We start from the raw sequence: 22,759 nt of genomic DNA, 5'->3' as shown, positions 1-22,759 counted from the left end.
GTCGGTTATGCATCACCGAGTATCATAAATTATCTTGAACCACAAACTGGTGATATGTTTACAGCACGTTTTGCTGATTGCCATTTTAATGAAGATGAATTTCCAGCGTTAGGGGGAGGAATTAAACAGGTACCAAAAGAGATTACATGGAATACACCATCTTTGGTACATCTTGATCCCCCTACGAATCAACGTGAGCTGGAAGTTCAGAAAATTGTACATTTACAAAATTTGGCAAATCAATTACCAGATGCGTTCACAGATACAAAAAGGGTGACAAAATCACATATTCTCGCTGCAAATGCACCATCAAGAGTTGAAATTCCTAGAGAGGAAATCGATGGGAAAAGGGTTAATGAGCCTAAAGTTCAATTGAAACAGGGGAGGCCAATATGTTCTAAAGATAAAAATCTCCGAAAGAAAAAGAAAATGGGAGACGGAAATGAAAAGGTTCAAGAGGAACCAAGTGAAGAGAAAAGTCATCAGGAAGACGATACAGAAAATTATGAGATCTCTATTAACTATGCCCAAGATGGAAAATTATGGGCTAGAGATGAAATCGATGATGATAATGGAATATTTTCTTTTTCTGTATCTAAAGAGATTTATTATGAAAATGATGATCCTGATCCAAAGTCTGTGTGAGAATGCCAACAAAGGCCTGACTGGGAGAAATGGAAAAGTGCAATGCAAACTGAATTGTTCTCCCTTAATAAAAGAAATGTCTTCGGACCTATTGTCACTGCATCTAATGATATAAAACCTGTTGGGTGCAAGTGGGTTTTCGTGAGAAAGAGAAATGAGAAAGATGAGATAACACGATATAAAGCCCGACTTGTTGCACAAGGTTTTTCTCAAAGGCCGGGAGTTGATTATGAGGAAACATATTCTCCGGTCATGGATGCAATTACATTCAGGTACTTAATGAGTCTAACAGCTTCTAATAATTTAGAAATGTACCTTATGGATGTAGTGACAGCGTATTTATATGGATCATTGGATAATGAAATACACATGAAAATTCCAGAAGGATTTAAGGTTCCTGAGACTATAAAGGAAAAGCCTAATGAGATATATGTGGTAAAATTACAGCGATCACTTTACGGATTAAAACAATCCGGATGCATGTGGTATAATCGCTAAAGCGATTACTTATTGAAGAAAGGGTATGTAAATAATGAAATATGCCCTTGCGTCTTTATAAAGAAATCCTCATCGGGATTTGTGATCATTGCTGTATATGTTGATGATCTCAATATAATTGGAACTCAAAAGGAGATTGATGATGCTAGAACTCATATGAAAGAAGAGTTCGAAATGAAAGATCTTGGAAAGACAAAATTTTGTCTCGGTCTTCAAATAGAACATCTCCAAGATGGAGTATTTGTGCATCAGTCAAATTATACGAAAAAGATTTTAAAGCGCTTTTATATGGATAAAGCGACTCCTTTGAGTACTCCAATGGTCGGTAGGTCCCTGAATGTTGATACAGATCCATTCAGACCTTGTGAAGTACCGTATATGAGTGCTATCGGTGGACTTATGTATCTTGCAAATTGTACCCGACCAGACATTGCATTTGCAACTAATTTACTTGCAAGATACAACTCAGCTCCTACCCGCAGGCACTGGAATGGAATTAAGCACATATTACGCTATCTTCAAGGTACAATTGACTTGGGATTGTTGTATCGTATAAACTCTGCGTTTGGTTTAGTTGGTTTTGCAGATGCAGGATATTTATCGGATCCACATAAATCTCGATCCCAAACTGGATACGTTTTCACAATTGGAGGAACTGCAATCTCGTGGCGTTCACAAAAACAGACTTTGGTCGCCACCTCTTCGAACCACGCAGAGCTAATAGCTCTTCATGAAGCATGCAGAGAATGTGTATGGCTCAGATCCATGTTAAACCATATAAAAGATGCAAGTGGAATGGTCAGCAGTAAGGAGCCAACGACGCTATACGAAGACAATGCAGCTTGTGTCGCTCAAATCAAAGAAGGTTATATCAAGAGCGACAGAACAAAACATATTCCTCCAAGATTCTTCTCCTACATTCAAGAACTCGAGAAGAACAAGGAAGTCAATATCCAATATATCCGATCAAGTGACAACGCAGCAGATCTCTTTACAAAATCGCTTCTGACTACCATGTTCAGAAAGCATATTCATAGCATCGGAATGCGTCATCTATGAGATCTTTGAAGAAAAGACCACTAATATCTTTTCCAGGGGGAGATTACGTCATTGTACTCTTTTTCCCTTGTCATGGTTTTTATCCCAATGGGTTTTTCCATGATAAGGTTTTTAACGAGGCAGTACGTAATTCTCTAGTGATGGATAATCAAGGGGGAGTGTTGTAAAACAAGTGTGATTAATCCATCAACACATGTCATCACACTTTTACAACTGTCATTACCATGTTAATAAGTGGTATGATTCATAACTTCTTTATTCCACTATAAATAGGAATTGTACAACATGAGAAAGTGACACAATAATAATAAAAAGCTTTTTACTCTCCCCCACTCTCGTAGCCTCTCCTCCTTCTCCCTCTCTTTAGTATTTCTTGTTTTACTTTATAGAATATTATATATACATATAGGTGTATTATAGTTATAGTTTACATCAATATTTCCATATTTTTTGTTATAAATAACCTATATGTTGATGAACATAATTTTTCGGATATTAAATATTTTATGACAACTACTATATATAATACCTTTTTCTGGGCAAACAGTGTATATATAATCAAAAAAATTATATAGAATAAATAAATAAATATCACTCTAGACTAAATTTTTCTCTAGATCTGCCATAGCTATTACAAACGTTTTGGTTTTCAGAAAAGCATTATTTTAACTGATAATCTCCACAATGTTTGTGAATAGGATTCATCAGTCTGGATTGCGGGCTTCCTTCGAATGAACAGTCTCCTTATGAAGAGACTTTTACTGGACTACGGTTCTCTTCGGATAAAGAGTTAATAAGAACTGGAGAAATTGGTCGAATCCGAGAAAATCCTGAGGGATATGCGAATCCATACAAGACGCTGAGATATTTTCCAGATGGAATAAGGAACTGCTACAATCTAAACGTTGAGAAGGGCAGGACTTATTTAATTGTGGCTAGGTTTGTATATAGAAATTATGATGGTTTTGACCATAAGCCAAAGTTTGATATGTATCTTGGACCTAATCTATGGACCACAATAGATTTGCAAACACTAGTGAATGGTACATCAGAAGAGATCTTACACATCCCAACATCAAACTCGTTGCAGATTTGTCTTGTTAAAACTGGTGAAACTACACCGCTAATAACGGCTTTGGAATTACGCCCAATGGGAAATGGTTCTTATATCACTAAGTCTGGTTCCTTGCAACGTTTGTCCCGGACATATCTTAGCAAGTCAGGATCTGATCTCCGGTAAGTCAACTTCAGTATGATCACTGTTTCTTATTTTGCTTATGTATATTCTCTTTTATCTTTTTCACCTTTTTGCTCTGTTTCCAACACAAGCTAATAATATTACTAATTAAAAATGGTAATGTCCTTTACTACTGAAACAACATTGTTCCCATCCATAGGTACATGAAAGATGTCTATGATCGCACATGGGTATCATATGGAGCCAAATTTCAGCCGGGTTGGACTCAGATTTCCACAGCTCTCCAAGTGAACAATTCCAACAATTATGCTCCACCAATAGATGCGCTAAAAAATGCTGCAACGCCTACTAATGTCAGTGCACCATTGACGATTGAATTGCCTTTAGGAAGTCCTAGAGACCAATATTACGTGTACGCACACTTTGCTGAGATCGAAGACGTGCAAGAAAATGATACCAGAGAATTTAACATCCTGTTGAACGGAGAAGTTCTTGCTGACCCTATAATTCCTAAGAAACTTGACATAACAACTGTCCAAAGTGTGACCCCAAAAACTTGTCAAGAAGGGAAATGCAGTTTGCAGCTAACAAGAACCAACAGATCAACTCTTCCACCTCTACTTAACGCTTTGGAAATCTATATAGTCATCCAATTTCCGCAATCCGAAACAAATGAAATTGACGGTATGTATAATATTTCACTCGTGACATTTTTTCATGTATTAGTTTCTTACATCATGAACACTTTAATGTCAGTGGCTGCTATAAAAAGCATTGAAGCCACCTATGGATCGAATAAAATCAACTGGCAAGGTGATCCATGCGTCCCTCAACAGTTTATCTGGGATGGTTTAAACTGCACCAACACGGATATCTCCACACCACCAAGAATTATTTAGTTGTAAGTCAAAAGTTCATCAGTACACATATATGCACAATCACTCTTCAAGATGATCCCTTAGTAGTCATGATCGTTAACACTTACAATGTGGTTTTAATTTTTTTACCAGAAACTTGTCTTCGAGTGGTTTAACTGGAAACATACCAGCTGCCATTCAAAATCTTACACAGCTGGAAGAAATGTGAGCATGTCCATTTTTTGATCCACGGCAAAAAATTATTATATATATATTTGAAGGTATTAGATGTATATATCATATAAATTCTCTTTCTAATATTAGGGACTTGTCAAATAATAAGTTTGACCGGAGGAGTGCCGGAGTTTCTAGGCAACATGAAATCGTTGTTAGTTATGTAAGTTTATCTCAACATACTATCTAATTATTTTATGATTCAACCTCTTATCATGGTCGTTTTGAACAGAAACTTGAGAGGGAACAATCTTAGCGGCTCAATACCTCAAGTTCTTCGCAAGAAAGGACTAGAACTATTGTAAGAAACTTTCTTACATACTTTTTGAATTTTTTTTACCCGTTTGTGCCTTTGATGTCTCATGAATAATCTTTTTCTTCTTGTAGTGTTGAAGGAAACCCAATACTTTGTGTCTCTGATTCATGTAGAAACCCACCTAAGAAGAAAGTTCTTGTGCCAATTGTTGCATCAGCTGTTTCTGCAGCCATTGTCATTGCTTTACTAATTCAATTTCTTGTTTTCAGAAAGAAAAAGTTAACGATTCTGAAAGGTACTTGCAAAGAGGCATTAAATAAGAAAATTTTATCAAATCTTGCAAATGTCGTTGTTCCATTGCATTAAAAAAGTGGTACGACAAAACTGATGATAAAATAACATCTTTATTCTGATGTTTAGGTGTACACATGCCAATGAGAACATCAATGGTAGACGGTGTTACATTTGCTGATAAAGAAAGCAAAAGGTTCACATATTCCGAAGTCATCAAGATGACAAATAACTTCCAAAGAATTTTAGGTAAAGGAGGGTTCGGCATGGTATATTATGGTACTATCAAGGTCTCTGATCAAGTGGCCGTTAAAGTACTCTCTCAATCGTCATCTCAAGGCTATAGACAATTCAAAGCAGAGGTATCTATATTTTTGTAACCCTTCCCAACTATACTATTTGTTGGGATACAATTTAAGTCCCACATCTAAAGTTTAAAAGGACTATTATTAATATATAAAAGGTTAGGGTCAATCTACTAATTAATTGCCAATTGGTTTTTAGTTAGAAATCCAAGATAAGCCCAAATTTAACATGGTATCAGAGCCCAATCTTAAAATTCTGGTGGACCTAGAAAAGTGGATACGGACATGCCTCTTGTTAACCCGAGTAATGGGGGCCCAAGAAGGGGTTTATTATCAGTCCAAGTGACATCAGTTTGAGATGGAGTTATCATCTCGAGGAGGCGTGTTAATATCCCACATGTGGTCCTTGGTTTGAAGGGGAGATTGTTGGGATACAATTCAAGTCCCACACATTTAAAGTTTAAAAGGACTATCATTAATATATAAAGGGTTAGGGTCAATCTACTAATTGCCAATTGGTTTTTAGTTAGAAACCCAAGATAAGCCCAAATTTAATACTATTGATATGTTTCAACATTTTCTTGACATGTGTTTGGTGGGGGTGGAAGTGGAGATGTATAAATGTGTTTGGTGAGAATAGGAAGTGTCGAGATAGGGTGCAGTTTGTGAAGGATGCGGCCGGGGAGGTGTTGCAGGCGCATGTGAAACAAAGAGGGAATGCAGAGTCGGTAGCACGGGTTGATAGACTTATCTCTTGGAGTTTACCACCGGCGGGGTGGATGAAATTAAATACATATGGAGCGTCTCGAGGAAACCCGGGGAATGCAGCTGCTGGTGGGGTTATTAGAGATGGTAATGGAAATTGGTATGCGGGTTTTGTGCTTAATATTGGGGTATGCTCTGCACCGTTAGCAGAACTGTTGGGCGTGTACTATGGGTTATATTTGGCTTGGGAGAGGCGGGTTCCGTGTTTAGAGTTGGAGGTGGATTCTGAGATGGTGGTGGGGTTTCTTCGGACAGGGATATGTGATTCACATCCATTGTCCTTCCTAGTACGCTTGTGCTATGGCTTTATTTCAAGGGACTGGCTAGTCCGTATTACACACATTTATCGGGAGGCGAACTATCTTGCTGATAGCTTGGCTAACCATGCTTTTTCTTTGCCTTTGGGCTTTCATGCTTTTGATGCTTGTCCCAGTTTTATGACTTCTATTCTTGTAGCGGACATGAATGGGACTGCGGTCCAGCGTTATGTTTGGTTGTAATTTATTTTTAGTTTTTGAATAAATGTGGGAGAATCTCCCCTCCCTTACCAAAAAAAAAAACATTTTCTTGACATGAATCTTTTTTAGGTTGATCTCCTTGTGAGAGTGCACCATACAAATTTGGTTAGTCTCGTTGGGTATTGCTATGAAGGAGATCACTTGGCCCTCATCTATGAGTTTCTGCCCAATGGAGACTTAAAACAACACTTGTCAGGTATTTTTGTATTTCTAGTTATTTCACGTGTAGCACTAGTTCATAAAACTCGAATGGTTATATGGATCTATGTATATACAGAAAAAGGAGGTAAGTCCATCATCAACTGGAGTTTGAGGCTACAAATAGCCTTGGACACAGCACTAGGTACGTAATACCGTAGAATAAGATATTGAGTCATTCAGGTTTACGGTAATTTAGTTGATCGATGTGACTACTATTGCATAGGATTGGAGTACTTACATATTGGATGCACCCCACCGATAGTTCATAGAGATGTCAAAACTGCCAATATATTGCTAGCTGAGAATTTCAAGGCCAAACTCGCTGATTTTGGTCTCTCAAGATCTTTCCAAGTTAGAGGCGAATCTTATGATTCCACACTGGTTGTTGGTACTCTTGGATACCTTGACCCCGAGTAAGTATTTTAATGTTCTAAAACTTACTATTGCTTCTTCAGTGATTAAAGATACCCTGTTCTTCGCTTGTAGATATTACCCTACATGTCGTTTAGCTGCAAAGAGTGATGTCTACAGTTACGGAATTGTGTTATTGGAAATGATCACAAACCAACCCGTGATCTCTGAAAAGTATCACATAACAGAATGGGTTGGCTCTAAGCTTAACCGAGGTAATATTACTGAGATCATTGATCCAAACCTTGGCGGGGCTTATGACTCTAATTCTGTGTGGAGAGCTCTTGAGCTGGCAATGTCATGCGCCGATCCTTCTTCCTCGAAACGACCAACCATGTCTCAGGTTATCAACGAACTAAAAGAGTGTATTGTGTGTGAAAACTCAGGGATGAGCAAGACTCGAGGCTTGGAATATGAAGAACTGAACATTAGCTTGGATACTTCGGTGGTTCCGAGAGCAAGATAATTTTGATTGTTTACTAGTTGTACCAATATGGGAATCAATAAATCAATGACTTATGTTTTATAGCTAAGATGTCTGTGGTGTGATACACCACAAAACAAAACTACGTACACAAAAACTTTAAAATTAATACCTTTCCTAATTGGCAATAAGCCAATAACTTTGATCTTCTCACAAAACTGTACAAAATTTTAATTTTCCCAGCGAATGGATACGTCATACGTGTCCTACCTTTTCAAGTCATTTCATCATTTCATAGTGCATATTTAATTTGACCCATTGTTATGATTTATCTGTTGTATGATTTTCAAATCTATCACGTAACGAAAAAAATATATATACATATTAAATAAAAACTGATACAAAAGAGAAAGGGCAAAAACTACAGAAGCATGATATATACAAAATAAATAAAATATATACCGCTGAGATCCATTAGGGTTTTGGAGTTATATGAAACTAGAAAGAACTCCAGTCCGAATATTTGTAGGAGAAGCGTCTATAAATTGAAGACAGAGATCATGAGAATTGAGAAGACAGAGATCGTCGTTTTCGTTAGAACTTAGAAAGAGAAAGCAAAAACTACGTAGAAAAGAAGCATTAAGACACATCGAAGGGTAAATTTATATCATCGATGGAGGAGAGGAAGAGCCACGAAAAAGAAAAGATAACGTCGTCTTCAGAGAGAAGAAGGAGAAGAAGTGAAGAGACAGTGTCTCAAAGCCGGAGCAAGATGAGAAGAGATGAATACTACGATGGTATATCAAGAAGAAGAAGGGAGCTGGGAACTGATGATGAGATACTTAACCACGATGTGTTAGAACAAGTTATGTTGCGACTTCCAGTGAAATCCCTGTTGAGATTCCAAACCGTGTCTAAACACTGGAGACGTATGATAACGTCCATGTCATTTAAGGAAAGACACATGTTGCATCAGAAAACTCAAGAACCCAAACTTGTCCGTTTTTTCTATTCTTATAGAAGCTATAGAAGAAGTTACTATATGAAATATGCTTATAAAACGATGAGGTTGGAGTGGTCTTCGGCTTGTTTAGTAGAAGAAGAAGAAGAAGAAGGATATTTTATTAGCGATGATAAAGGGAGACCTACTAGAGATGATAGTGGGGTAATTTCCAGTAGTATTGATGGTCTCGTCTGCTTCTATGCCTTCACAAGAGAAATTACAGTGATGAACCCAGCCACGAAATGGTCCTACAAGCTGCCTCTTCCCAACATTCAAATAGACTACGATGACTCAGAGTCAAAGATCCCTTCACCAGGATTTGGAAAAGACTACGTTACAGGAACATACAAAATAGTGTGGTTACATAGCATTAGCAACTACGACACCACCTTATCATGCGAGATTTTCGATTTTGGAGTCAAGCAATGGAGGCTGGTGACTCCACCTCTTCCTGAGCATCGCTTAAACCATGACAACTTACCAACTTTTGCAAACGGATGGCTTTATTGGTTCCACCTAGACGCGACCAAGTTGATTGCTTTTGATCTTCACATGGAGATGTTTCAAGTCATTCCAAATCCTATTATTGAGACATCATCGTCATCTGTTGTTGATATGGACTTGGGCAGCATAGGCGATGACCGTCGTCTTGTGTGGGCTTTAGAGACAAATGGAGATGGCATGCAACACGTTTGGAGGCTCACTAACCACAACACCGGAGGGGCATTATTAAAAATGGATAAAATGTTCTCCATTGACTTGAACAAGATTAACCCCACTTATATGCCCCCTGATATTTCTAGGCTCTTCCACCCTAGTGCAATTTCTAAGAATGGTAACAAGGTAATGCTCTTTGAACAATTCCAAGATCCCCTCCTATTTGAACCCCTAAACTCTACATATCACATCTTGTCTTGTTCTTCTTTCCGTTTGGTGCCAGTGTCCTTATTCCTTTTTTTCCAAGTTTAGTCTCTCCCTCTATGAGTTAATTTCAAGTTTTGAAAATGGATTTTATTGTCACATTATATGACTTCTTTTGTCTCAATTTTTTTTAGTTCAAGTTTCAGATTTAATATGAGATATTTTTCATGATCATCTATTAATAAGTTGTCGGTTGCGTGGCTCTCATCCTACTTGTCTAGTTTTTCATTTTTTTCTTTTTCTAGTCATTGTGGTACAATGAATGTGTTCATTCTTTACAATGTTATTAGTATTCTATTTGGAGATTCCTAACATTGTCGTGGTGTGCATGGTTAGAGATCTATGTTAAAACTGTATTTTCACATATACATTCTTCATGAGGATTAACAGAGCCGGACCAACAAAATCCGGGGCCCCAAACGGATTAAAATTTTTTTGTTGTTAAAGAATCTAAAAAAAGAAGTTGCATCACAATTTTTCAAAAACTTATAGAATAAAGTCATAATACTTTCAGAATTTTTTTGAAAAGAACTGTTTAAAAAATTAATACAAATGTCTTTAGAATTTTTTTTTTCTCTCATTTTCTTATTCTCTTAAATTTTGTTTTTTTCTTATTTTCTTCTTTGAAGTCCAAAAAAAAATTCTAAAATTTGAACTAAAATTTTTTTTGCGGGGCCCATCTAAAGTGGGGGCCTCATTGCAATGTTTCAAAAAAATGCCCTCAAGTCCGGCACTAAGGATTAATTGGCATAGACGTAATTAATATTTCTCTTTGATTTTATAGTTAGTGTAAATCATCTCAAGGGAGTTGTTTTTGGGTTTGGCAGGATTGTTTTCTAAAAACACAATAAATCTGCCAAAGGAAAAAAAAATTAGCATTTTCTTTCACAAGTAAATTAAAGAGATTATTGATGTTTAATTTTGTGTATGTTAGTGAGAAATTTTTAATAAAATTGATATGGACTCGAAAGTTTTAGATTTTGGGATGGTGAAAAATTTACAAAACAAGAGTAGTTATATAGTTGGAACTTAATTAGTAAAATACAAACTAGAAATCTCTACCACTAGTGTTTAAAATTATAATACAAACAAGAAAATTCGATCAATCACAAGTGTGTTTTTTCTTTTTCTAAAACCGATATCGTATGAAATGTGTTTTTTTTTTTTTGTCAAACCACTTGTAATTTCATTACTCAAAAGAGATAAGGATTCTACAAGCATTGTTTAAGTTACAAAGTAAACAGGCATTCCCCAATGCCAAAACAACAATAAGGTAAAGCAAGGATAGGATTAATCGACAAAGGTTTCTTGAGAGCTTTGAGCCAACTTCTTGGAGAAACTTGGTACATGTGAGGTCAAGATTGCCGATAGGCTCTTCCATGAACATGTTAATGGATGAGGAAATAGCCATAGTCATGAGACAATTTGGCGTTGTAGAAGGTGTCAAAGCTGGCCTTCTTACCGATTGGTGTACCCGGAGAAGGAGCTTGGCAATGAGTCGAGAGTGGTTTGGAGTTCTCTGAGACTTGCATACAGATGCTATAGTTGCCACAGGATGAAGACTGGCCTTTGACGAGGCAAAGCCGTAACCAAGGAGGTCATTTATCATGGTCCATATGTCAAACAGCATCCAACAAGAGGGTTCAACAGGCAAAGCCAAACAAGATGCAAATGCCATGATTCTTAGAGAATTAAAGTGAAGCCAAAGCAATAATGATGAATTACTACTCAAGTGGATTCCATAGAGTGCGTAATCTTGATCACACCATTGGCTAAAATATGGCTTCAACACATGGAGCAAAAGATCAGATTTGGACTTACAGGGATTTAGATATGTAACCGCAGTTGTTTGGAAGGAATCCCCGAGGTTAATAGATAAAACATGAGGAGGCTCTGTGGACTCGGGGTATGGAGGCAGAGGATTGTGAAAGTGTCGGTAACCACTGTTCCGTGGAATCAGGGCCAAGATGCAGATCTTTCGCAATCCTTTGGTGTGGATAGAGACTAGAACCGGGGTTCCCGAAATCTTTGAGCTTTGATGAGCAGAAATCTTCGAGTACTTAATCCGAACCAGGATTTGCAGATGATAATAGTTAACCCGAAACAGAGGTATCGATAGAAGATGCAAGTTATGTCGTTTCTTACATCCAAAATATCTAAAGATCCTTGAGAATGGGCTTAGCATAAGTTCAGAAAGTTTGCACCTGGGTTTAAAGGTTGAGGTTAAGGGCTTTGTGTTTGGAGAGCTTAACGGGCCGATAAGAAAGATAAGGCCCACCCGAATAAACCCTAGTTTCACCAATGGAAACCAAGGAGAAGACTGAATGCGGCGGCTGACCGTAGGAAACAGAGGGCTTTGCGAGGCAGGGAGCAGCTCCGTGGAGTGGCAGATCGACGGTACTAGCCGGTGGTCATGACTTGATTCAAGGTTTGATTCTAGGTCCACTGGGGAAAACCCTAGAAGCACAACCGCTTGCCTAAATGAGGATTGAATGAGATGTCTGCCCGAAACTGTCAGAGAGATTTGCAGTCCAAATAACATCTCCGGTGCTTGAAAGATCAGCGGAGCCAGACAGTGGCCGTGAGTTGAATCAATTTTCGAAACTAAGTCCACTGGGGAAAATCCTAGTTTCTCAATCAAACACAAAAGTAGGGGAGGGTTGAAGTGGGTGCCCGATAATAGCAGAGAGTTTTGCCAAGCAAAAGACTTCTCCGGTGAATGGCAGAGCAGCGGGAGCGGACAACAGCTGGGTGTTGGTTCGGGAGTAGGGGGCAAAAGATTCTGAAAAGGGTTAAACAAAGATAAAAAATGGGGAAAAAGTTTGTAAAGAAAAATACTAAGAGAAGTGGATCGAAAGCAAAAAAGAACAGAACTGGTGAAATCCCGACGCCGGCGAGCAACAGCTCCGCCGGCATCGGAGAACTTGGTTAATGGGAGTTTCTTGGGAATCGTGTCTGGGAGAGTTTCTTTTTGCTGGATATCTTAATGGACTCGTATGAAATGTGTCTATTGATTATTTTACTATCAAAGAGTTAGGGATCATTAAGAAAAAAGTCTAATTATAAAAAGTAGTTGATAGATTTACAATTATGAATAACATGATTATTACTTTATGTTATTGAATTAATTTAGAGTATATAGCGAAATTGTTAGCTAATTAACAATGCCACGATGGCTAAAATTGTATAATTAAGAGATTCTCACAAGTCTAGGCCAGTAGGCCTAGGCATTTTAACCAAATCCGAAACTCGAACCCGATCCAAAATAGGCACTTCGGTTCGGATTCGGGTGGCATGTAAGATCGGATTTAGTTTTTCTGAGATTCGGATATCCGATCGGGTTCGGATAATACCCGATACCCGAATAAGATCCGAATTGATCCAAAATAAGTACAAAAATGCACCTAAGTGGATTCAAACCAAGTACCTTATACATTATTTGGTGCATCATAAACCATTTTACTAGCTTAATTATTATGTTTAGTATGAAAACATTAAATATTTATCTATACATATATAGATATATACATATGTAATCTAAAATTCCTAATTGACTTATTTTTTTCTTCTCAATCAACGGAAAAACTCTAGAATCCCTTAAATCAATTTATATTTTCATTACCCAGATCAATTTTATGAGAAATATGATAAGCAAATCTAAAAAACTGATTGATAGTTTGTGGTATTTGACTTTTGAGGAGTGAGTAAGATTGGAAACAGAGATTAATATTATTCATATCATATAATTTGCTATAAATATTGTTAGATTTGGTAGAAAATTTGAAAGTTTTGGTTTTTGAAGTGGTGGCTATGGATGAATAAATCTAGGGTTTTTGGCTGAAGAAGAGAGATGAAGAAGAGAGAGGTAGAAGATAATTTTTTATTTTTTTTCACGATAACTTACATATAAAACATCAATAATCTCCAACCTTTACCTTAGATAAAATATTATTACAAGTGCTACTTAAGTACGGCCTAATCAAGCTAGAGCTGCAAGTTTAACCAATCCAATCCCCCAACCCCAAGTGACATACACTCTAATTAGCTAAGATAATTGGCCTAATGCACTAAAATCAAATTTTATACTTTAGCTATTCGACAACAACTCTTGTAATTATGCTTCACGAACTACAGAGTTTTGGTAAAATACTAAAATCTCTCCATTGTCAATTATTTAATACTTTAAATAATGTATAAGCAATAATAATAACGTCTTTTATATATATATATATATATATTTTTTTCCTTTTGACTGCAAAGAAAAACTAATAAATAACATCAATTAAAAAATTACCCACTCAGAATTGTAACTTTGTTTTTTCTGTTTTGAATTTTATATTACTGGTGAAAATCTCCACTTCACCAAATTTCATAACTCCCATTTTTTCAGGCGGAGAGAAGAGAGAAAATGGATGAGGGTATTAAAGTTTCAGAAACACAATGACTTTTAAGAAATAACTCTTTTTATTGATGTTTAGAAATATAACTCAAAAACTAAACATCTCTTATATTTCTTAAGGATTGTCACAACTCAACAACCTTATTTATAGAACTAGAAATCTTTTACTAATTCTATTCCTATTAGGAACTAGATACCTCCTAATTCTTAATAAGATAATGATGAGCTCCTATAGTCCTTATCCAACTTGATAAGACTAACTTGAGCTCTAAGTAATGTTGGATAAATGTTGAAACTTATCCAACATTCACCCCCTTAAGCTTCAAATTCTTTTTGTTGAGGTCTTGCATTCCAATGAAGCTCCTCATCTCCTTGAATTGAATCCTTGCTAGGGCTTTAGTAAGTATATCAGCCTTCTGTTCTTCTCCTGGAATAAACACTACTTCAATTTGTCCATTTTCGACATACCTCGAATGAAATGGTATCGTTTGTGATGTGACCCGAAGACACGGTACAGTCGCGGCACGGACGCGGCTTGAGCTCTCGGTCAACTTTCAGTCGGTGAAACTTTCCTCGGCCGAGGTTCTGGGCTTCGGATCTAGGAGAGAATCAAACGAGGGAAACGGAGTTTGAAGGAATTCAAACGAGCCGTTCGGGAGATACGTCGAGAAGCCACGCACGGTTCAATCGGACAGTACGGATGCGGAACGAGCGGGTGGACGTCTTCGAAGGAAACGATAGCGGGGATGATTTGAGGTGGTTCGAGGGGGCTCGAGAAAGATGAAAGAGGACTCGAGTTTAAGAAGAGGACAGATGGAAACGAGATGAGGGAAAATACGGATGGATCGATTGACGACACAAGAGGTTTGGCTCTCCTCTTGATACGGTCGCTAACAAGGGCGAACCCGGTTCGCGGCTTGTTAGGGTTTTCTCAAGGTTCAATCCCGGATTGAAGAAAGAGAAGAGTGAGACAAGTTTCAAGAATCTCTCTTGAGGAAAAGTTTTATTTTCATACAAGTCTAAGGAGGAACAAGGGCTTAAGGAGAGTTTAAATAGCTAGGTCTAGATAGGAGCTTAAGGACACGCGGATTCATCTTGATCCGCACATCGTCCTTTTGACGTGTCCCCTTTACAAAGAGAACACATCGCCACCTTTTGACTAACACGCTTAGCCACAAACACTCTCCAACGTTCACAAACATAGGATCAAAAGAGAATATTCTCAAGTTCAAAATTAAACCAAAAATAAGAGGGAAAGAGAGATAACCGCCTTGGCCTTGCGCGTGAAGCAACTTAGCCTTTAGGCGTTTTGCGTTTAGCTCCATGCCTCGTTAAAACCTCCTCCGGTAAACCCATTGGGACAAACCCGGAGTGAGGAAAAAGAGTACACTTCCTCGCTTAACGACTTGACCGTCTTCACTCTTGGGTAAGAGTGAAGACTAAGCGGACTGAGCCTTCGGAGTCTTCGTGGGGTGGCTGGTGTCGGACGTAGGTTCGGACAAATAGGTTGAGCCGCTGTTTGGCCGCCTTTGCTGAGCTCTTGGAACGTGTGGTGGCTCCGGGAAGGATCGTTGGAGCCTTGGCCGCGTCTGACGAGGTTGCCCTGGTCGTGTCCGATGCGTCTTGGTCCTCTTGGTCGAGGTCGTGTCCTGCGATCACATCATTCCCTCCCCCTTGAAAAGGTTTTGTCCCCAAAACATCTTCGTCTTCACCTACATCAAACGGAACGAGGTCAGTGACATTGAATGAGGTGGACGTACCAAACTCACCTGGAAGCTCGAGTCGGTAGGCGTTGTCGTTGATCTTCTCGATGACTCGGAATGGGCCCTTTCCTCGCGGGCTAAGCTTGTCCTTGCGTTTCTGCTGGAACCTCTCCGGCCTTAAGTGTAACCAGACCCAATCACAAGGCTTGAACAGCATCGGTTTACGTCCTCGGTTGAGAAAGCGTGCATACTGCTCGTTCCTTCGCTCTATGTTGGCTCGGACCTCCTCGTGCAAAGCCTTGACCATTTCTGCTCGTGCGACTCCGTCTTGATTCTCGGCTTCATTCGGTGGTATAGGGAGGAGATCCAGGGGCGTCAAAGGCTTGAATCCGTATGCGACCTCGAATGGCGACCTTTTCGTAGCTGAATGCACCGCTTGGTTGTATGCAAACTCGATGATCGGAATGCACTCGAGCCAGGAGCCTTTGTTGCTGGCGATAGCTGTGCGGAGTAAGGCGCCTATTGACCTGTTGACGACCTCCATTTGGCCGTCGGTCTGAGGGTGAGCCGCGGTGGAGTACAGTAACTTTGTCCCGAGCTTGCGCCAAATAGTTCGCCAGAAGTGACCAAGGAACTTGGGATCCCGATCGGATATGATGGTGCGCGGAACGCCATGAAGCCTTACGACCTGACTAAAGAACAAGTTCGCCAATTGCACAGCATCATTGTTCTTATTGCATGGAATGAAGTGAGCCATCTTCGAGAACCTATCAACAACCACCATGATACTATCTTTATGCGCCAAGAAGGGTAGGCCGAGGATGAAATCCATGGAGAGATCGATCCATGGTGCGGTGGACACGGGCAAAGGCATGTAGAGGCCATGCGGGTGAGTTGTCGACTTGGAGGTGCGACAAACTATGCAACGGCCGACGTGCTTCTCTACCATACTTCGCATCTTTGGCCAGTAAAAATGCTCCTTGAGCACGGCCAAGGTCTTGGTGATGCCAAAATGACCCGCTAAACCTCCACTATGGGCTTCACGAACTAGCAACTCCCGGATAGAACCATTTGGTATACACAGCCTTCGACCTCTGAACAGGAAACCCTCGTGAATGTAGAACTCGGTGTAGATTCCTTTCCCATGGTTCTGGAAGCAATCTCCAAACTCAGCATCTCCAGCATAAGCATCTTTGATGCTTTCAAAACCCAATACGCGCGCGTCCATTGTGGTGATTAGTGCATGCCGTCTCGACAAGGCGTCGGCGACTACGTTCTCCTTGCCCTTCTTGTACTTAATGACGTATGGAAACGACTCAATGAACTCCAACCATTTCGCATGACGTCTCTTGAGGTTGGTCTGGCCGCGGAGGTGCTTGAGAGTTTCGTGATCAGTGTGAATCACAAACTCTCTCGCCAATAAATAATGTTGCCAAACCTCCATGGCACGAACGAGGACGTATAACTCCTTGTCATACGTCGGGTAGTTGAGCGTGGCTCCACTAAGCTTCTCACTAAAGTACGCCACCGGTTTGCCTCCTTGAGTCAGGACAGCTCCGACCCCGACTCCCGACGCATCGCACTCGACTTCAAAAGTTTTGTTGAAGTCGGGCAATATAAGCAAGGGTGCTTGCGTGAGGCATTTCTTGAGCTCGGTGAACGCCTTGTCTTGTTCCTCTCTCCATCAAAACTCGCTGTTCTTCTTGATCACGAAGGTGAGAGGCGCGGCGATCGTACTGAAATCTCGCATAAACCTCCGGTAAAAGCTGCCTAGGCCATGGAACGACCGGACTTGAGTGATGCTCGTTGGCGTGGGCTACTCCTCTATTGCGCGTATCTTCTCTCCATCGACCTTGAGGCCCTGCGAACTCACAACAAAGCCTAAAAAGACCAATTCATTAGCAGCAAACACGCCCTTTTTCAAGTTTGCGTAGAGTTGCTCTTCGCGGAGAGTAAACAAGACAGCCTCTAGGTGTTTAACATGTTCAGTCAAGCTAACGCTATATACCAATATATCATCAAAATAAACCACTACGAATTTATTGATAAACGACCTCAAAACATGGTTCATAAGACGCATAAAGGTAGAGGGGGCGTTAGAAAGACCGAATGGCATTACCAGCCATTCGTACAAACCCTGTTTTGTCTTGAAGGCCGTTTTCCACTCGTCACCCTCCTTCATNCCCTCCTTCATACGATCTTGGTGGTAACCGCTCTTCAAATCGATCTTGGAGAAGATGCTGGCGCCACTAAGCTCATCCAGCATATCATCGAGGCGCGGAATGGGATGGCGGTATTTGATGGTGATGTTGTTGACGGCTCGACAGTCAACGCACATCCTCCATGATCCGTCTTTCTTCGGAACTAGGAGCACTGGCACGGCACACGGACTTAAGCTCTCTCGGACGTAGCCTTGCGCCATAAGTTCTTTGACTTGTCGCTCAAGCTCCTTCGCCTCTTCGGTGTTGACACGGTAAGCTGGCCGGTTGGGAAGCTGTGCTCCTGGAGCTAGATCGATCTGATGCTCGATGCCTCTGATCGGTGGTAGGCCTTCGGGGAGTTCTTCGGGGAACACATCGGCGAATCGCTTGAGGACGCCGTGTATGACCTCCGGTAAGGCCTCTAGAGAACCATCAAGACCTGAAAGCAATGCATCTCGAAACAACATCAAAATCACTTGGGCTGAGTCCTTAAGGGACTTTCTAACATCACCATACTGAATCAGGAAATTCTTTTTATCGTTCGAGTCTTTAGACAACTTGTCTTGCATTTCATGCACTTGCGTGGGGCTCAAGGGTTTCAAGCAAATACGTTTGTTGTCATGAATGAAAAAGTATTGGTTAGTATGGCCGCAGTGTGTGGTGCGCTTATCAAACTGCCATGGGCGCCCCAATAAGAGGTGGCTAGCTTGCATAGGCACCACATCACAAAGGACTTGATCCTTATACGGACCGATACTGAATGGGACCGTGACTTGTTCCTTTACTTGGATCACGGTCTTATCATTTAACCATCTCAAGCGATAAGGGCGAGGGTGGTTTGTGGTTTCAAGAGAAAGTTTCTTGACAAGACTGGAACTTGCCACATTAGTGCAAGAACCTCCATCTATGATCAAGCCACAAACGCGACCACTTACAGTGCATCTCGTGTGGAAAATGTTGTCACGTTGGTTGGCGTCATCCGTGGCTACACCGGCGTTCAGGATGCGGCGTATCATGAGCAGTTCTCCGACCTCGGGTTCCGCAACAGCTTCTTCCAGCTCGGTTTCTCCTCGCACCATTTCTTCAGTGGCCTCATCGTCGGACTCGATCTCGCCAGCCTCAGTCAGTATCATCGTCCGTGCGTTCGGACAATCACGAGCGTAATGGCCTCTCCCTTGACACTTGAAACATACAATGTCGCGGCTCCGGACGTCGGTGGTGTTGCGTCGCGGATCTTGGCGCTCATTGGTGGCTGGCTCCCTAGGTTTGAACCTTGAGTCCGCGCTGGTCGCCTTTGGTTTTTCCGGCAATCGATTTGATGGCGACGCGTTAGGAGTCCAATTGGTAGCTCCTTGAGTTCGGCCACGAGGCGCAGAGGCGCTCTTCTTCTTGATTTGAGTCTCAATTTGCACCGAGAGATGCAATAACTCCTCAAAGGTTTGATAGGGTTGGCGCTCGACCTTGCGTGCAATGCGTTCTTGCAATCCGTCCAAGAACTGAGCCATGAGTGACTCTTCGGAGTCATCGACTTGCAACCGGTTGCGCAAGTGTTCAAATTCTTCGTAATACTCCTCCACGTTCCGTGCGCCTTGCGTTAGTCGCCGAAACTTCTTCTGGAGCTCGCGGTGGTAGTAGGGAGGCACGTAGCGCCTTCGCATCTCTGCTTTCAAGACCTCCCAAACAGTGATAGGTCGGTCGCGGTTGCGTCGTTGTTCAGCTTCCAGTCGATCCCACCANGCTGGTCGCCTTTGGCTTTTCCGGCAATCGGTTTGATGGCGACGCGTTAGGAGTCCAATTGGTAGTCCCTTGAGTTCGGCCACGAGGCGCAGAGGCGCTCTTCTTCTTGATTTGATTTTCAATTTGCACCGAGAGATGCAATAACTCCTCAAAGGTTTGATAGGGTTGGCGCTCGACCTTGCGTGCAATGCGTTCTTGCAATCCGTCCAAGAACTGAGCCATGAGTGACTCTTCGGAGTCATCGACTTGCAACCGGTTGCGCAAGTGTTCAAATTCTTCGTAATACTCCTCCACGTTCCGTGCGCCTTGCGTTAGTCGCCGAAACTTCTTCTGGAGCTCGTGGTGGTAGTATGGAGGCACGTAGCGCCTTCGCATCTCTGCTTTCAAGACCTCTTAAACAGTGATAGGTCGGTCGCGGTTGCGTCGTTGTTCAGCTTCCAGTCGATCCCACCAAGTAAGGGCGTGATCGGTAAATTGTGCTACCGCATATTGGACCTTTCGCAGTTCCGGATAGGCATGGCACGAGTATAAGTGGTCCATGCGACTTTCCCATTCAAGATAGGCCTCAGGGTCTGACTTGCCTGTGAACGTTGGTGGAACCATCTTGTGGTTTGGCTCGTAGCGTTTCGGGCCTTCGTCGTCTTGATCATCATAGCGGTGTCGTCGTCTAGGCCTTGGTTCAAAGTCCTCATCGGACTGATCACTCGCTGGCTCGCGTCGTGGTCGCCTCGCGGGTAACGGATCTTTGCGAGGAGGATTCATAAGCTCAATCCTCGTGAGACGATTAGCTAGTTGCTCTAGGCTGGTTCGTAATGCGGCGAGGGTGACACCAATCTTTGGTGGCGCTGGTGGAACTTCTTCGGCCATCGTACGGACTGGTTGCTGGTGACGTGGCGTGGCTCCGCGGTATAAGTTTTGAATTTAAACCTCGCAAAAAAAAAAAGAAATACCACACGTGAGTCTCACACGCTCAAGAGGACCACACAAAGATTCGTTTCACCAACAATGATTGAGGACAGCTATGACACATTCAAACCTACGACTAAAACAAATAAAGCAAAAGCAAAAGTAAAAGTACTACGCGACAAGAACTGCTTTATGCCTAAGACCGGAAACACAAAAATAAAACGCGTAACTAGCTTTATGGATCTAAAAGTGAGCTCGCAAGAACACAAAGGAACAAAGATATGAACACGACGAACAAATTCGAATTCTAACAACCTAAGCGAACGAAAGACAATCCTAAGCATGCACCAAATTAAACCAACAAGAACAAGCGAGTCCCATGGAATTAAAAGATGCAACTTTAAACTCAAAGATTGAAACTTTAAAGGAACAGAAAGTTCTGGAAAGAAACAACCTTGTAGGAGCTTTTAGAGCTCTGATACCAAGCTGATGTGACCCGAAGACACGGTCACGGTACGGTCGCGACACGGACGCGGCTTGAGCTCTCGGTCAACTTTCAGTCGGTGAAATTTTCCTCGGCCGAGGTTCTGGGCTTCGGATCTAGGAGAGAATCAAACGAGGGAAACGGAGTTTGAAGGAATTCAAACGAGCCGTTCGGGAGATACGTCGAGAAGGCACGAACGGTTCAATTGGACAGTACGGATGCGGAACGAGCGGGTGGACGTCTACGAGGGGAAACGATAGCAGGGATGATTTGAGGTGATTCGTGGGGAACTCGTGAACTGATGAAAGAGGACTCGAGTTTAAGAAGAGGACAGATGGAAACGAAGTGAGGGGAAATACGGATGGATCGAGTGACGACACAAGAGGTTTGGCTCTCCTCTTGATACGGTCTCTAACAAGGTCGAACCCGGTTCGAGGCTTGTTAGGGTTTTCTCAAGGTTCAATCCCGGATTGAAGAAAGAGAAGAGTGAGACAAGTTTCAAGAATCTCTCTTGAGGAAAAGTTTTATTTTCATACAAGTCTAAAGAGGAACAAAGCTAAGAGAGAGTTTAAATACATTAGGTCAAGTGAGGACTTAGGGACACGCGGACTCTTAATGGTCCGCACAATCGTCCTTAGACGTGTTTCCCTTGTAAATGAAACACGTCGCCTCTGTTGACTTTCAACGCTAAGCTCTCAACGTTCAAAAGCTAAAGGATCAAAAGAGAATATTCTCAAAGTTTCAAATTTAAACCAAAAAACTAAGAGGGAAAGAGATAACCGCCTTGGCCTTGCGCGTGAAGCAACTTAGCCTTTAGGCGTTTTGCGTTTAGCTCCATGCCTCGTTAAAACCTTCTCCGGTAAACCCATTGGGATAAACCCGGAGTGAGGGAAAAGAGTACACTTCCTTGCTTAACGACTTGACCATCTTCACTCTTGGGTAAGAGTGAAGACTAAGCGGACTGAGCCTTCGGAGTCTTCGTGGGGTGGCTGGTGTTCGACGTAGGTTCGGACAAATAGGTTGAGCCGCTGTTTGGCCGCCTTTGCTGAGCTCTTGGAACGTGTGGTGGCTCCGGGAAGGATCGTTGGAGCCTTGGCCGCGTCTGACGAGGTTGCCCTGGTCGCGTCCGATGCGTCTTGGTCCTCTTGGTCGAGGTCGTGTCCTGCGATCACATCAGTTTGTGTATATGCTTAGTCCTGCCGTGAAACACTGGGTTCTTGGAGAGTTCAATGGCGGATTTGTTGTCAATGTACAGAGTTACCTTCTTCGTATTCTGTCCCGTAATCTCACTTAACAAATCCTGAAGCCAAATGGCTTGTTTAGCAGCCTCTGTTGCGGCCATGAACTCGGCCTCGCAAGAAGACATACCAACCGTCTGTTGCTTCTGCACACACCAAGTAATTGGTGTCTCCCCGAAATAAAACATGAAACCAAAGGTGCTTCTACCATCATCAAGGTCCACGTTGTGACTACTATCACAGTATCCAACAATCTACACATATCTCAGAATTTGTTTAAGAGCAGCATTATGTGAAGCTCGCGGATCCTGCATATACCTGCTTACAACTCCAACTGAGAAAGCAAGATCAGGTCTCGTATACAGCAAGTATCTCAAACATCCAATTTTGCGACGATACAAGGTAGGATCAGACATAGGCTTTTCCTTTTGAGCTTTGGACATTTTTAAACCAAACTCCATCAGTATATGAGTTAAGTTACACTCGTCCAACCCAGCTTCCTTGA

At 41.5% G+C, this 22,759-nt stretch overlaps 1 protein-coding gene and 1 pseudogene across 1 annotated transcript; both read left to right on the top strand.

The window, feature by feature from the left end:
• Nucleotides 1-7,870, top strand: part of LOC104787947 — a 13,063-nt pseudogene extending 5,193 nt beyond the window's left edge.
• Nucleotides 8,726-9,738, top strand: LOC104789719 (putative F-box protein At2g02030). Its single transcript, XM_010515372.1, has 2 exons — nt 8,726-9,508; nt 9,721-9,738. Exons 1-2 carry the CDS (start codon nt 8,726-8,728, stop codon nt 9,736-9,738), a joined length of 801 nt encoding a protein of 266 aa, XP_010513674.1.

Source organism: Camelina sativa, chromosome 5 (assembly GCF_000633955.1).
Source record: "Camelina sativa cultivar DH55 chromosome 5, Cs, whole genome shotgun sequence".
In the NCBI taxonomy this organism is placed as follows: domain Eukaryota; kingdom Viridiplantae; phylum Streptophyta; class Magnoliopsida; order Brassicales; family Brassicaceae; genus Camelina; species Camelina sativa.
This window is presented reverse-complemented; position numbering and strand designations above follow the sequence as displayed.